Raw genomic sequence first — 13,692 nt, 5'->3', positions numbered from 1 at the left:
ATCTCTCCCGTTCCACTTAACCCAGAGCGTTATAATCGTAAACCTAAGTGAAATGTCTTGCGAGGCATTCTGAGGTAAATATTAACGAATGGAAAAACAGAAAAAATAAAGCAAATGCTATAAGAAGTTATGTTACAATTTGTTAATCATTGAATTTTTTAGCAGGGTGATTAAGTAATTTACAATGAAGTAAAATCGATAGTGAAATTTATGGTGGTACTTATAATATCCTATACAGCATCAAATAATGAGATAGATTCTCATGGTTGCAATTTGCGTTGCTTGAGCATCGAAAATTCCGCTAATTACTTCGACCCACCTCATGACAAGGGTAGTCGTGAACGTGATTCATGATGTTATCTGTGACGTTCTAGCTACGAGTATATTGATCGTAGTCGCTATGTGGAACGCCATAAAGAATATTTCTGACGCCGTGAACACTTAGTGGAATGCACCATCTTTGGTCGCCGAGTCGGCGTTGTGATTGAGGGATGGATAGTCACATGGGCAATGAAGTTTAACGGTGCCAAACGAAAATTCAAAGCAAAAACCATAAAGTAAAATAAATTCTTTGCAAATAAAAGAATCAAAACATTTCAATTCCAAAGTATCTTTATAAATAATCGTGGTAGTCAGAATCATTTGATTGAATTATGAAGGATTGTAAAGAGGGTGCTACCACATACTCATCTTCTTCTTTGATAACATGTTCAACATAGTTTTTCCAAAGACCTTGGCGGTTTGCAGCTAGAACTCCCTTTACAAGTTCTTCAACCTCTTTATTCTGTTCTGGAGACTGATTACATTATCGTAATTCTGATTTTAAGTTTTCTCATACAGGGTGCGGCAGCATAACTTCCTTTTTTAAAAAGTTCGCCATTTAGTCGGTAGATGTCGTAACGGAGTGCTAGTGGTCTCGTTCGAGAGGGGGGACTATAAAGTTTTGTCCCGGCACAGTTCAGTCGCCATCATGCGTTGCAACAGTGAGGAGCGTGCGGTTGCCGTTGAGGTTTACTTTTCGAGCGGATGTTCTGTGATCGCAACCCAGCGCGCCTTTCGGAATCGCTTTAATTTAGCTCCCTTGGCCCCTGTCCCGGACCGGAAATCAATTGTTACGTGGGTCACTACGTTCAGACAAACTGCAAGTGTGACAAGACGAAGAACTGGAGTCCCTCGGCCCATTAGATCACCGGAGAACATTGAGTTAGTTAGAACTTCAGTGTTGCGATCACCACGGCGTTCTGCGCGCAAACATGCGTCTGCCCTTGGACTTTCCGATCGTTCTGTGAGGAGAATACTTCATGATGATCTTCATTTCCATCCATACAAGATGGCAATTGTGCAGGAACTTTCTGAACGTGACTTCAATTCTCGGAGGAACGCGTGTGAGGTTTTTCTGGAAGTCGTTCCTGAGGACGCTATTGTTTTTTTTAGTGATGAAGCCCATTTTCATTTGTGTGGATCCGTAAACAAACAAAACATGCGCTACTGGGCTGATACCAATCCTCGACAATTGCATCAACGGCCTTTGCATTCACCTAAAGTCACAGTGTGGTGTGCAATTTACTCACGTGGAATTATTGGTCCCTGGTTCTTTGAGGAAAATGAAGTCACAGTGACAGTGAATTCGCACCGGTATGTAAACATGTTACAGGAATTTTTTTTCCCACGGCTAGATGAGTTGGACTTAGGGGACACTTGGTTCCAACAAGACGGAGCAACGGCACACACTTCAAGAACATCGATGGCTGTTTTGAGGGAACACTTCCCAGAGCGCCTTATCTCAATTAGGGGCGATTTGGAGTGGCCAGCCCGCTCTCCCGATTTGACCCTTTGTGATTATTTCCTATGGGGTTTTTTGAAATCCCGTGTGTATGTGAACCGTCCAAGGACCCTACAAGATTTGAAGACGAACATCCAGGAAGAAATTGCCAACATAACGCCTGCTATGCTGGCAAGAGTCATGACAAACGCCAGAAATCGGTTTACTCAGTGTATGGAGAATGGGGGACGTCACCTAACTGATTTGATCTTCAAAACTCAGTAAAACAAAACTTTATGTATGTGCCTGTATTATAAAAAACGAATAAAAATTTTCTGATTCATACAATAAGTTTTATTAACTTTTGAAAAAAGGAAGTTATGCTGCCGCACCCTGTATTAGCTCTATAGGGTTAAAGATGCAATAGTAAGCAGGTAGATTGAGAAGAGTTCTTTGCACATCTTGTCAATATAATAAAATTTCTCTAACTTTAGACCTTTAATAACAGTAAGCAATTTTTTGTTTTGTCTTTTTAGGATCAGTGACAGGAATAGAAATAGGTTCGAAAAAATTTTTATGTAGAAGCCATTTTTAGGTATTTAGATGCGGTAGACACATAAGAATATTATCTTCTGGAAGAAATAATGTGGGATTTTATGATATGAGATAGACATGAGCCTAAAATTCCTATAGATAAAAATATAGCAGCAATTATTAAAGAATCTAACAACCATATTGATTTAACTGTACCAAATATACCTTGATTTAATAAGCACAATTTAGTTACATATAATAGATCAATACAATGGCAGCAAAATAAATAATTTATTTAACAGGAATATTTTGATATAAACTGTGAGATATTCAATTTTACTGAAGTTCTTTCACTAGCTTTTGGTGTTTCAAAATTGAAATTCCAATTTCATGTTCCTCTTATCTGTGTTTCTTTGGTTGTTTCAAGTCTAGATCATCTTTTTTTCACTGATGTTTCAGTTTAAGCCTGACTCTTCTAGATACATTGCTCTTGAACCATCACAAAATCTTACCTGAAAAAATTTGAAATTAGTTGAAATGTTATTTTTTTAATAGTTTTATTCACATTCATTTTCTGGAATTCACCCTTCCAGTGATTAGAATGTAGCACATGCTCATAATATAGGTACATTACTTTCTGAAATGAATGAAAGTTTTGAGTAATAGTTACCTCTTTTCCTTACTGTTGTAAGTTCAGATGAGAGGGTTGTTTTCAACACAATTTTTCCCAATCTCTTTGTTCAATAAGTTATTTACTTTTAGTATTTTAGATCATTATACAACTTTATATGGGTACCTGGTTCGTATTTGGAATCCAATTACCTCAAATGTTCCCCTTTTTCCACTGTGAATATTGGCTCTTCCTCACTTGCATCTGAAAAAAATAATGAAAAAACCATTTAATGAAATATTACTCAATATTTTAAATTTTCTGGATTATTAGGCAAAACCAAAAACTAGTGTATTCATCCATTTGGGAAGGACCAGTTCAATATGCACACCTCTTTCTTTTATTTCCTTTTTGCTTTAAGGAAGCATTGGAAATTCCAAATAAAAACACAAATAACTTTCACTCTCACTAAGATAACATAAAATAAAACAAATATGCCATACTATAATGTTTGTTTACAATCGCTTCTTGACGTGTGATTGATTGACTTGTCGGTTATAAAATGGCTGCCTGGCACATACACATAAAATTTTGGTTATCCAAAAACTCATATGTTTCTTTTCTTTAGTTCTTTCTTTAGTTTAATTATGGGTTGCTGGGATGTTGCATTGGTCTATGTTTTTATGTATTCATTTAAATGGATGTCTACTATCAATTCTCATGAGCAACGACATTGATAGGTTCCTAAACCTATTTTGAGATATTGAGCTCATTCCCAAAACTACTTAATATTAAAATAACAATAGCATAACTATATATATATATATATACATATATATATATATATATATATATATATATATATATAGTATAAATATGTACTATAAGTCATTATCATCCATTATCAAGCCTTTCAATTCTTTGGATTATGGTAATCACTTATAGTGCTTTAAAATCCCTTTTTTTGAGGGAAATTACTGCTCGTTTTCTATTTTTATTTTCTTTATAGTTTATCGTTTGTCTTGGCTGCTTTTGTTATTACTTTCCATTCCTTTCGGTTCTGGCATTTTGCCCTCCAGTTGTCTATATTAAGTGCTCTCATGTTCTCCTCTATTTCGTTTTTCCAAGTCTTTCCCGGCCTGCCTCTTCTCCTTAGCCACAATGGAGTCCATTGTGTCATTCTTTTGATAATTTCAGTTGATTTGATTCTCAATATATGCCCAGTCCAGCCATAAGTAAATATTTCAAACCTTAGTTACACAAACGATATGGATATGGAGCATTAGATTAACATTACTATTACCTAGATTTTTAAGCACAGATCATATAACTTTAAAAGTTTTAAAATACGTTCATGAATTCTGGTATGGAATTTTATGTTCTAACATCTGGCCACATGTCATAAGTCAAACTATAGACTAGGGCGAGTGAAATCATTGATGCACTTCAGTATTTTCTTTGTATGATAAATATTTTGATTTATTATGAAGGTATATTAGTTTAAACAGAAATAATATGGTGATGAATGTTCATAAAAGATGACCTAAAATAATTGTCACTTGAATAAAACCTAATAATGTTGAGAAAGAATGGAGCATAAAGCTTTAATTTTGTGTTTTTTTTATTTTCATTTTTTAATATGTCAGTGTATGCACCAAGGTAATATTTTGTTGTTTAAATTGAGATATATGCTAACTTATTTATTTTGTAGCTTCTTTTTATGGTAACAGTTTTATAGCTCTTCCTTTTAAGGAAGCAAGAAGCTCTACTGATATATACTTTAAATTTAAAACCCATTTATCTAGTGCTTTGATCTTTTTGGTTGCTGGCACTACCGATTATTGTATTGTTCAATTGGAAAATGGAAAGATAAAAATTAATATCAATTTGGGCTCTGGAGAAGCGGAAGTAGTATCCCCAGACAATGTTAAACTTAATGATCTCAAATGGCATGATGTTTCTATTAAGAGGGAAGATGCTAACTTAACATTAATTATTGACAAATCTCACAAAATACAGTAAGTAGCTACCTATAAAAATAATTAACGTTTGAAAACATTTTACATTTTAAGTTATTTCTTCTGTAAAGGGTGAAAAGTTTTGCATTGTTAAAATGAATAGATTTTTTTTCTTAAAAATTTTATTCCTATCGATTCATATCGAATTATGATTACTAATTTGAATGTGAAATCAATTCCCATTTGAAATAATTCTGACATCCTAATATTGATATTTATGTTATTAGAATAATTTTTAATGAAATCAATATTTTAATAATATGAATGAGTAACTAAATAACATTGCATTCAGTAACATTCATTTTAATATGAAACTGGAAGTATTCATGGAAAATTCATTAATAAACAAAAAAATGAAAACAAAAGTTAACTGCCAAAAAGAATAAATGAACAATAAAAAAGAATTATGTACCCTAATGAAAACACCTCATATTATAAATACTGCATTCATTTGAATGTGCTAGCAAGCTCTAAATTATCACTTGAGAATTATTTTCCATTGAAACATAACCACAACATGTTCTTCCATCTTTAGCTCCATACCATACTTTAATATAAATATTCAATATTTCAAATGCATTATAGTTTCACCTGTAAATAAAGTCTACCAATTTTAGATTATCTAATGCTCCTGATTTTAAGTAAAGCTAAATCTACCAGAACTGTCTCTGACACAAATACATAAAATCAGGTTTTTACACTAATTGTTATAATAAAAAAATATTCATTTGAACACAGGCTGGCCATACGTCCCGGTTTGGCCGGGACAGTCCCGTTTTAAACCACTTTTTTGGCCGTCCCGTCGGATTCCGAAAATAATCTACAATGTCCCCGGTTTCAATGAAATAATGCTATAAATAAATATTTTTATAAATCTAAGTAATAACTTACTTATCATCAGTTTCATCATATCTCATAAAAGCTTACAGCAATTGGAATAGTCAGTACAGTATTAAAAAATGTACAAGTATTCATAGTTTCTGTGCTGCTTCGGGCATATTTGCGTGCAGCGACTGCACTTCATCAAGAGCATAGCTTTTCTTGCTGACTGTACCGCCGCGCCTGCGCAAGTCGGTGACAGCCGCCATTGCCAGTCAAGAGTTCTCGCTACTCACCAGCAGTCGCCAGTCTGGTCTGTTGTATTAACTCTGTGTGTACAAGTACAGTCGTATACGTGTGCTCGGTTTTGTGAACTTCGTCTGTGTAAACTTGTGATTTGTAAGTGTCATATAGTAATGTGAATAATGTCTCTCTCAAAACAGTTATGTGTTTTCAATGACGATTTGGAGAGAGAATTTAAGTTTATTAAAATTTATTAAAACTGACATTTCTACTACTGACATGTTTGCTTATCATGCAGTTGTTCATGGACACAGTTTTAGGTCAAATGACTGGCTTTCCAAACTGATTAAAAAGCTTTATGAGCCAAAATATTCATCCGGAAAGACCAAAAGTGAGGCAATTGTGTGTAATGTCTTGGCGCCGTTATCCATTGATGAAGTGGACCAAGAGATGAGTTCTTGTGGGTCTGTTTCTCTCAGTATAGATGTCTCAAACAAAAAAGCAGAAACATGTTTTCCTGTACTTGTTCGTTATTTTTTGCCATTATATGGAGTCCACGTTAAAATTATTTCATTTTCGTCACATGAACAATCTGAGACCCAGAGCAAAATGCTTGAGGAACTAGTGAAGAAAAAAAATCTCAATGAAAAATTGGTGGCTATGTGTGCTGACAACACTAATACAAATTTTGGCGGGTCCGCTAGAAAAGGGAAGAATAATGTGTGGCGACACCTTCAATAAAGTCTAGGCAAAGAGATAATCGGAGTAGGGTGTGGTGCTCATATAGTCCACAACTACATTCAAACAGCTGTCGACACTCTGCCGTTTAATATTGAATGCTTCATCGTTAAAGTGTATAAATACTTTCACATTTATACCGTTAGAACAGAAGAGCTGAAAGAATTTTGTCAGTTTGTTGGAGTGGAACACTCAAAGTTACTAGAGCATGGAAACACTCGTTTTCTGTCCCTTGGCCCAGCTATTACACGTATTCTGAAGATATTTGAAGGCCTGAAGTCCTACTGTCTCTCCCAGGACAAATTTCCATACTTTATAAGCCAGCTTTTTGAAAATCCATGTTTTAAGCCATGGCTGAAGCTCACTCAAAAGTGTGATGAAATCTAGAGAGGAAGAGGAATTTATTCCAACTAATGTGATAACACTAATATTAGACTTAGAGAAGGAAGGAGAACTGAATGTCCAAGACTTTAAAACAACTGTGAGAAAGTTTTACAAAACATGTGTTGACTACTTAGACAAATGGGAATCGAGCTTTGGTGGCGTACAAAACTTGAAGTGGATTTTACTACAAACAGTTCCGTCATGGAGTGATATCCAGACCAGCCTGTCTAATCTAAATGCTAAGCAGATAAAGGAAATATCTGAGGATCAAGCTGAAGAAACCAAACTCTTTGACCAGTGGCAGTGTGTAAAAGAGATTGTGTCTGAAAACATAAAGGAATGGAACAGAGTGGACAAAACAAAGGCTAAAACTCCTGTTGACGAGAGATGGAAGCAAATATTTTCAAAGCTTAATAGTGAGGACATTGCATATGATGCTATTTTGACAGTAGTTAAATTTGCAATGTGTTTGCCAGGAACCAGTGCTCCCGTAGAAAGAGTTTTTACTATTATGAACAATTTGTGGACATCTGAAAAATCACGTCTTGATGTTATGACAAAGAGTTCAATGTTGATGGTTCGAGTAAATTTTAAATACACTTGTCACCAGTTTTACGAGATGCTTTTGAAAAACAAAAATGTATTGAGACAGATAAGTTCTTCCCAAAAGTACTTTTGGTATGATAAAGATAAAGCTGATGAGCAGGCTGGACCCTCAAACAGACTAGGGGGTCCAACAGACAAAGTTTTTAACTCAACAGACTTTCCATGTGTAGCCAAAGTTACAAATATTACTAAATAATTAAATGCAAACTATAAGTTTTATCTACAGTGGGAACAATAAATTAGAAGAAAATAAATAACTCTAGTTTTGATTCAACAACAAACTCAACCCATTCTCAAAAAGTCTAAGGTAAACCGCCCTAATTAATTACGACCACCTACCTAACACCATTGATTTTAAATTCTTATTTTGTCCATATAATAGCCTCCGTCAAATATTTTAATGTATGAAATTTGTTTTTTGGAATAAGTTACAGACTGAGAAATATTTATATAGCTTTTTACTTTGTTTGTACAAATAAGAATCAAAGATCAACGACGGTATTAGGTAGGTGACTGCATTTAGGGTGGTACTGGTTTACCTTATAGGTTTTCGGACTACACAGGGAACCCCCCCCCCTCCCCACCGAAGTACTGCAATGTCCCGGTCCAGGCTAGGACATTTATGGCCACCCTATTTGGACAGCAACATTAAACAGTTCTCATACTAGATTGAAATGGCATAAATATGAAAATGCTTTGATCAAGATCCAAATGTCATACAATATAGTTTGAATAATTTAATACTGTCTTAAATATTTCATGATCTGCCTATAGTTTCTTAGTGAAAGAAAATTCAACATTGTTTTGAATAATTAAAATATGATGAGTATGATAATTTTGGATAGGCATTGCTCTATGTTTTCAACTTATAGGTTTCTTTTATTTGGTTTTCCTCATATGTTAAATATTTAATTAATTCATGTTTTCCCAATATTTGACATAGAAGAATATAAGATAAATTCAATTTGTCTAGTTATTTCAAAAATGTATTTACTTATTTAATTAAATACCATTTTCAAATGATGAGTATCATAATATTATTTAATTATTTGCAGAAAACATTTACCAGGAAAATTTTTTGAGCTAAACATTCACTATGGTCTGTTCATTGGAGATAACACAAATAAGAATAATACTGATATATTTTTTGGGCATATGGACAAATTTAGAGGCTGTATATCTGATGTATGTGAACATCAATTTATCAATTACAATAGAATCTTAGTTGTGTTTAAAAAGCTGCTTCCATCTCTATATAATGTGACAAGCATAAAATAAGGGTCATCTAATAATTTTGAGTTGTTTTAAAATACTGATTATTTCGGTAAACAAAAAAGTGTTGTTTAGGCAATTTAGGCAAAGCCTTTACTCAAGTTTCTAAATTCCTGCATTTTTTCTGTATTTAAAAGTGTTTGTGTAGTTTATTATATTGTAATGGGTATATATTGGGTTATTACAGCATACAATGAGTATGCCTCTTTTGTGTGCAATGAGTATTAATCACATTCATAAACTAGTTGGCAAAAACTTTGTCAGTTAATTAAAATATGTATAGCTTCTATTGTAAGCTGGATTCCATCTTAGGTGGGTTGTGGATTCTTATTTGTTCTTCTGTATATGTTCTTGTGTATAATCCAAATGAAAGCTAATATTATTGCTGGATACAGAAAAATACTTCAAATATGAAGGTTATACTTGCGTTACTAATTGAATTGGAATATTCTTGATTTTCAAACTTTTAAAATTAATCTTCATTGGAAACAAATCTAATTAATTAAATTTCAAAATTAATTCGTTTATCACAAGAGGCTATTCATATGTTTTTTTGTTGAAAAATTAATTCTTGTAGATTATTTTGGATGGTAAATTTTCTATTAAATGAATGCCTCTGTGAGTTATCAGTTCAGTTTCTTGCTTAAATTTTATAATCCATTTTTTTTTTTCGAATGGAAATATTGCCAGTATTGATTTATTTCTGGAATGATTTCAATGTGATTTGTTCTTATTTCAATTTTCGTACTTTTTTTTCTAATTTGATGAATTTCTATTTAACAAAATGTGTTTTTTATATGCACAATTATTGTTATCTTGTAAATAATTAGGACATTGATAAATGTTGTCACAAGTGCAAATGTCATGAAGAGTTTACATTCTAGAACTGAATAATCGAGAAATCCATTTTTCATATATAGGCGCTTATTTATCAGCGAAAAAGTCAGTCACCGTATACAAATAGTTGAAATTAATTAGAAGAAAAACATTACAATATTAATATTTTAAATTATGTAATTTTCTCAATATGACATGCGGTACCAGAAATTTTTTGTAGCATCCATTTTTATCAAAGAAATCGTCATATATCAATTTAAAATTTCAAAAAATCTTATTTATTCAGGGTTGTGTGACTTTAAGGGTCAAGATTGACACACTATAAGTTCTTTTATCAAAATATCTTTAATGAGTTTTAAGGCTGGCATAATTTTATAAGGATACTATATATTTTCTTGCAAGTTATAATATCCAATTCGGTATCATTACTTATCACATTGGCAGCAGCTTTTTCATTCTCTTTACATGACCAAGCTTGAGAAACTGGTTTTATATTTCACTTTTTTCCCCTGAGACATGTAAATTGTACATCATCTTTTATTTCCACTAAAAACTGATTCTAATTTCAGTTGAAATATAATGGTATTGACGTGTTGGAACTGGCAAGGTACAGGCAATCACAATCAACTGTACAGTCCATAACATGGAACTGTGCTGCTGAGTTTGAAGCAACTGTAGATCAGCCTATCAGCTTTATAGAAGACGATGCATATGTAGTAATTTCAGATAAGATTATTAGCTCCAAAGAACTTAGTATTAATTTTGAGATAAGAACTATAAATAAAGATGGACTGCTTTTTCATAACTCAGGATATAAACACAAACAAGACTTTTTATCCATAGAACTGAACAATTATTCCATATATGCTGTAATTAAAATCAATGAAAAAGTAACTAAATTAATGAGTAAAAATTCCAAAATATCTAATGGAGAGTGGCATAAGATTTCTGTTAGAATGACACATACAGTGATAGAACTAAGTATTGATGAAAGAATATTTAGTGAGAAAAATACACAGAACAGTATTTTTGAAATGACTGATATTTCATACTTGGGTGGATTAGAGATTAGTAAAAGATTCCGTGCTACTCAGAAAGGCTGCGACTTATGTGACACAAGTTTTAAGGGATGTTTAAGATATCTAACTATTTCAGGAGTTGAAAAAGGTTTACCAGATGCACAAGTTACAGAACGCATTATGCCTGGATGTCTCTGGCACTATCCATGCTTACAAAATCCTTGCAGTAATAATGGAATTTGTATTCAGCAAGGTTTAGATTCGTTTCATTGTCAGTGTAAAGAACAATTTTGTGTTCATGTTAACTATAGTGAGGGCTATAAAGTATTTTCAAGAAGTAGCTTAGCAACTGAACTTGAACTCCTTTCTGTTGAGCCCTTGGTTGTTTTAGAAGGTCAAAGTGAATTATTAACGACAAATAACTTGCACATGATTCTTGACTATCATAAATATGGAATATCTGATTCTGGTATAACTTTTTTTGTTATGGAAGGTCCTGAGCATGGAAGCATAACTCTAGATATATGGCCTCATGATAAAAATTCGTTTACCTTTTATGATCTAGCTTGTGATAGAGTGCATTATATTCATGATGGTTCTGAAGAAGACCATGATCATATTGTGATGGAAGTTATATTTTCAACATCTGATTCGTTTATCCTACCTGAGTATCTACAGGGTAGATTTAAATTTAGTTTGACAGTAGCAGTAACTCCTACTAATGATCCGCCTATCTTGGATATATCAGATGCCACTGTTTTAAGGACAGTACAGGTATTATTTTTCTTTATATTAATAATAGCAATAAAGCATGGAACTTTTTGAATGTGTTTTTTGTTTTAGTACCATTAATTCCTAGGTTCTAAATGTGCATGACTTTTTGTGGTGTGTTTAGAATAATCTTATTAAGTTATTTTTACATTTTTGTTAAAAAATTTAAATAATAGGACCTTTAAATTTCATATTTAAATAGATATTTAAGTTATGTATGTAACTGTATTGACGTTTATCGTTTTTTAGACTTGAACGTTGGTAAGGATCAGTAAAAAGCTTATGTTGAAGTTTTTAGAAATTTAGCTTTATAGAGTAAATAAAATAAATTTGTCTATGTCACACATACAAATCAAATAATATAAGGAATGCTAATTGCCCAATAGAAATCAATCTTTGGGACACACTCAGTAAAAGTAGAGATCTAGGCACTTACGAATACAGTAGTATCTACTTTAGATAATTTTACTTCTTTTTAACAGAAACGATAAAAATGCAAAATTAGGTTAAACTAAAATACATCCCATAAGCTCAAAGTTTATGTTTTATCATTTTATCTATGCCTTTGTCTGTACATGTCAAATATTGTACTGCCAAGCCATTCTTCCTGAATGGCTTGACCGGAATAGATTTCTGCAAAGGACATCCCATAATAAGCGAATCTTCTTCACTCGGAGAACACGCTACCTTCTTCCAAACCGAGGAATGCTGTGATTACATCGCTGTAATGAAATGCAGAAGCGCGATACTCAATCGCCAGAGGAACACAGTAATCTCAGTCTGCTCATATAGCAGAGCTGCCATACAAACCATAACGGCTGAAAATATGTCTTCTCGGCTAATGCTGGAATACAAGAAAGTTCTACAAAATCTGGTGAGTAATTGCTGCAAGATCCACCTCATTTGACGCGAAATCCGACTAGTGACCGGACTTATAACTGGACACGGTCATCTAAGACGCCATCTCCACACCATGGGTATCACGGACGATCTGGACTGCCGTTAGTGCATAGAGGAGGGTGAAACTGCAGACCACCTCACCTGTGAGTTCAAGGGCTCAAGCCAAAGCAACCCCACAATGCTACTATAAACTATGATACATTAATTTATCTACAATGTCTATAATGATTATACTAATTCAATCAGTTTAGGTGACACATATATAATTTTTATTTCCCAACAACGTTGGGAGATTTTGAAATAAGTGTCAGTTATAAGTGAATTTAAAAGTAAGTTTTTTTATTGAATAAGCTTGATTCAAATTGAGATTATAAATATGTTGTCAAGTGATAAAGACGAAATATGCACCCCGCCCGAAATCTATTATGAAAATCATTTATTGTCAGCTATTATTTGAATCCCAGAACTCAGGTAATTAATACGCAGAAAAATGTTGAGGCGTAGATAAAAATCGTATTAACATAAGTTGTAATTATGTATAAGTACAACTACACATTCGTACTTAAAATACTACTTACCACCATTGATGTGAAATATACTATCATTCGAGCCCATTTAAACATGTTCAATATTCAAACTATTATAGGGAAAACAGTTGTGGATATGATTATATCAACTATGAAATCGGGAGTTTTGTGTATAATTATGAATATTATTATTATTTTTTTTACAGTATAAACCTGGCTAATCATTATAAATTAAGCTGTCCTTATCATCGTTATTGTTGATTAGAGAGAAAGAGGTTTTATGCAAAAATTGTGTGGTTAGGTGCCGAATTTTGTTAATGTTTTTTAAATTTATAACCTCAACTTCCCCGACAGGATACTCTTCTTCAGAAAGTGGTATTCGGCCTCAGTTAAAGTATTTAAATAACTGGTACTCAGATGGGATGAACAATTAATATTAATTTGGACGCCACCAGCTTTTTAACGGACGACGTTAAAATGAATATAAAAGGTGGAAAAACTGGAAACACCTTATGAATCAAATTGATAATGAAAACTAAAATATATATATATATATATATATATATATATATATATATGTATATATATATATATATATATATATATATATATATATATATATATATGTATGTATATATATGTATATATATAT

At 32.8% G+C, this 13,692-nt stretch overlaps 1 protein-coding gene and 1 long non-coding RNA gene across 2 annotated transcripts in view; one reads left to right on the top strand and one right to left on the bottom strand.

Annotated features, from left to right (window-relative positions):
* Positions 1-2,573: 2,573 nt before the first annotated feature.
* LOC130451498 (uncharacterized) lies at positions 2,574-3,590 on the bottom strand. Its single transcript, XR_008910740.1, has 3 exons — positions 3,298-3,590; positions 2,967-3,170; positions 2,574-2,808 (listed from the first exon to the last, which is right to left on the bottom strand). It is a non-coding gene; the product is annotated as an uncharacterized LOC130451498 (long non-coding RNA).
* Positions 3,591-4,300: 710 nt separating this feature from the next.
* Positions 4,301-13,692, top strand: part of LOC130451495 (chondroitin sulfate proteoglycan 4) — a 32,662-nt gene continuing 23,270 nt past the window's right edge. The window contains exons 1-4 of the mRNA XM_056790535.1: positions 4,301-4,565; positions 4,618-4,924; positions 8,770-8,899; positions 10,393-11,616. Of these exons, the coding sequence (XP_056646513.1) occupies positions 4,496-4,565; positions 4,618-4,924; positions 8,770-8,899; positions 10,393-11,616 (1,731 nt within the window). The 5' untranslated portion in view covers positions 4,301-4,495. The remainder of the gene's footprint in view (positions 4,566-4,617; positions 4,925-8,769; positions 8,900-10,392; positions 11,617-13,692) is intronic.

Source organism: Diorhabda sublineata, chromosome X, assembly GCF_026230105.1.
Source record: "Diorhabda sublineata isolate icDioSubl1.1 chromosome X, icDioSubl1.1, whole genome shotgun sequence".
Classification (NCBI taxonomy): Eukaryota; Metazoa; Arthropoda; class Insecta; order Coleoptera; family Chrysomelidae; genus Diorhabda; species Diorhabda sublineata.
This window is presented reverse-complemented; position numbering and strand designations above follow the sequence as displayed.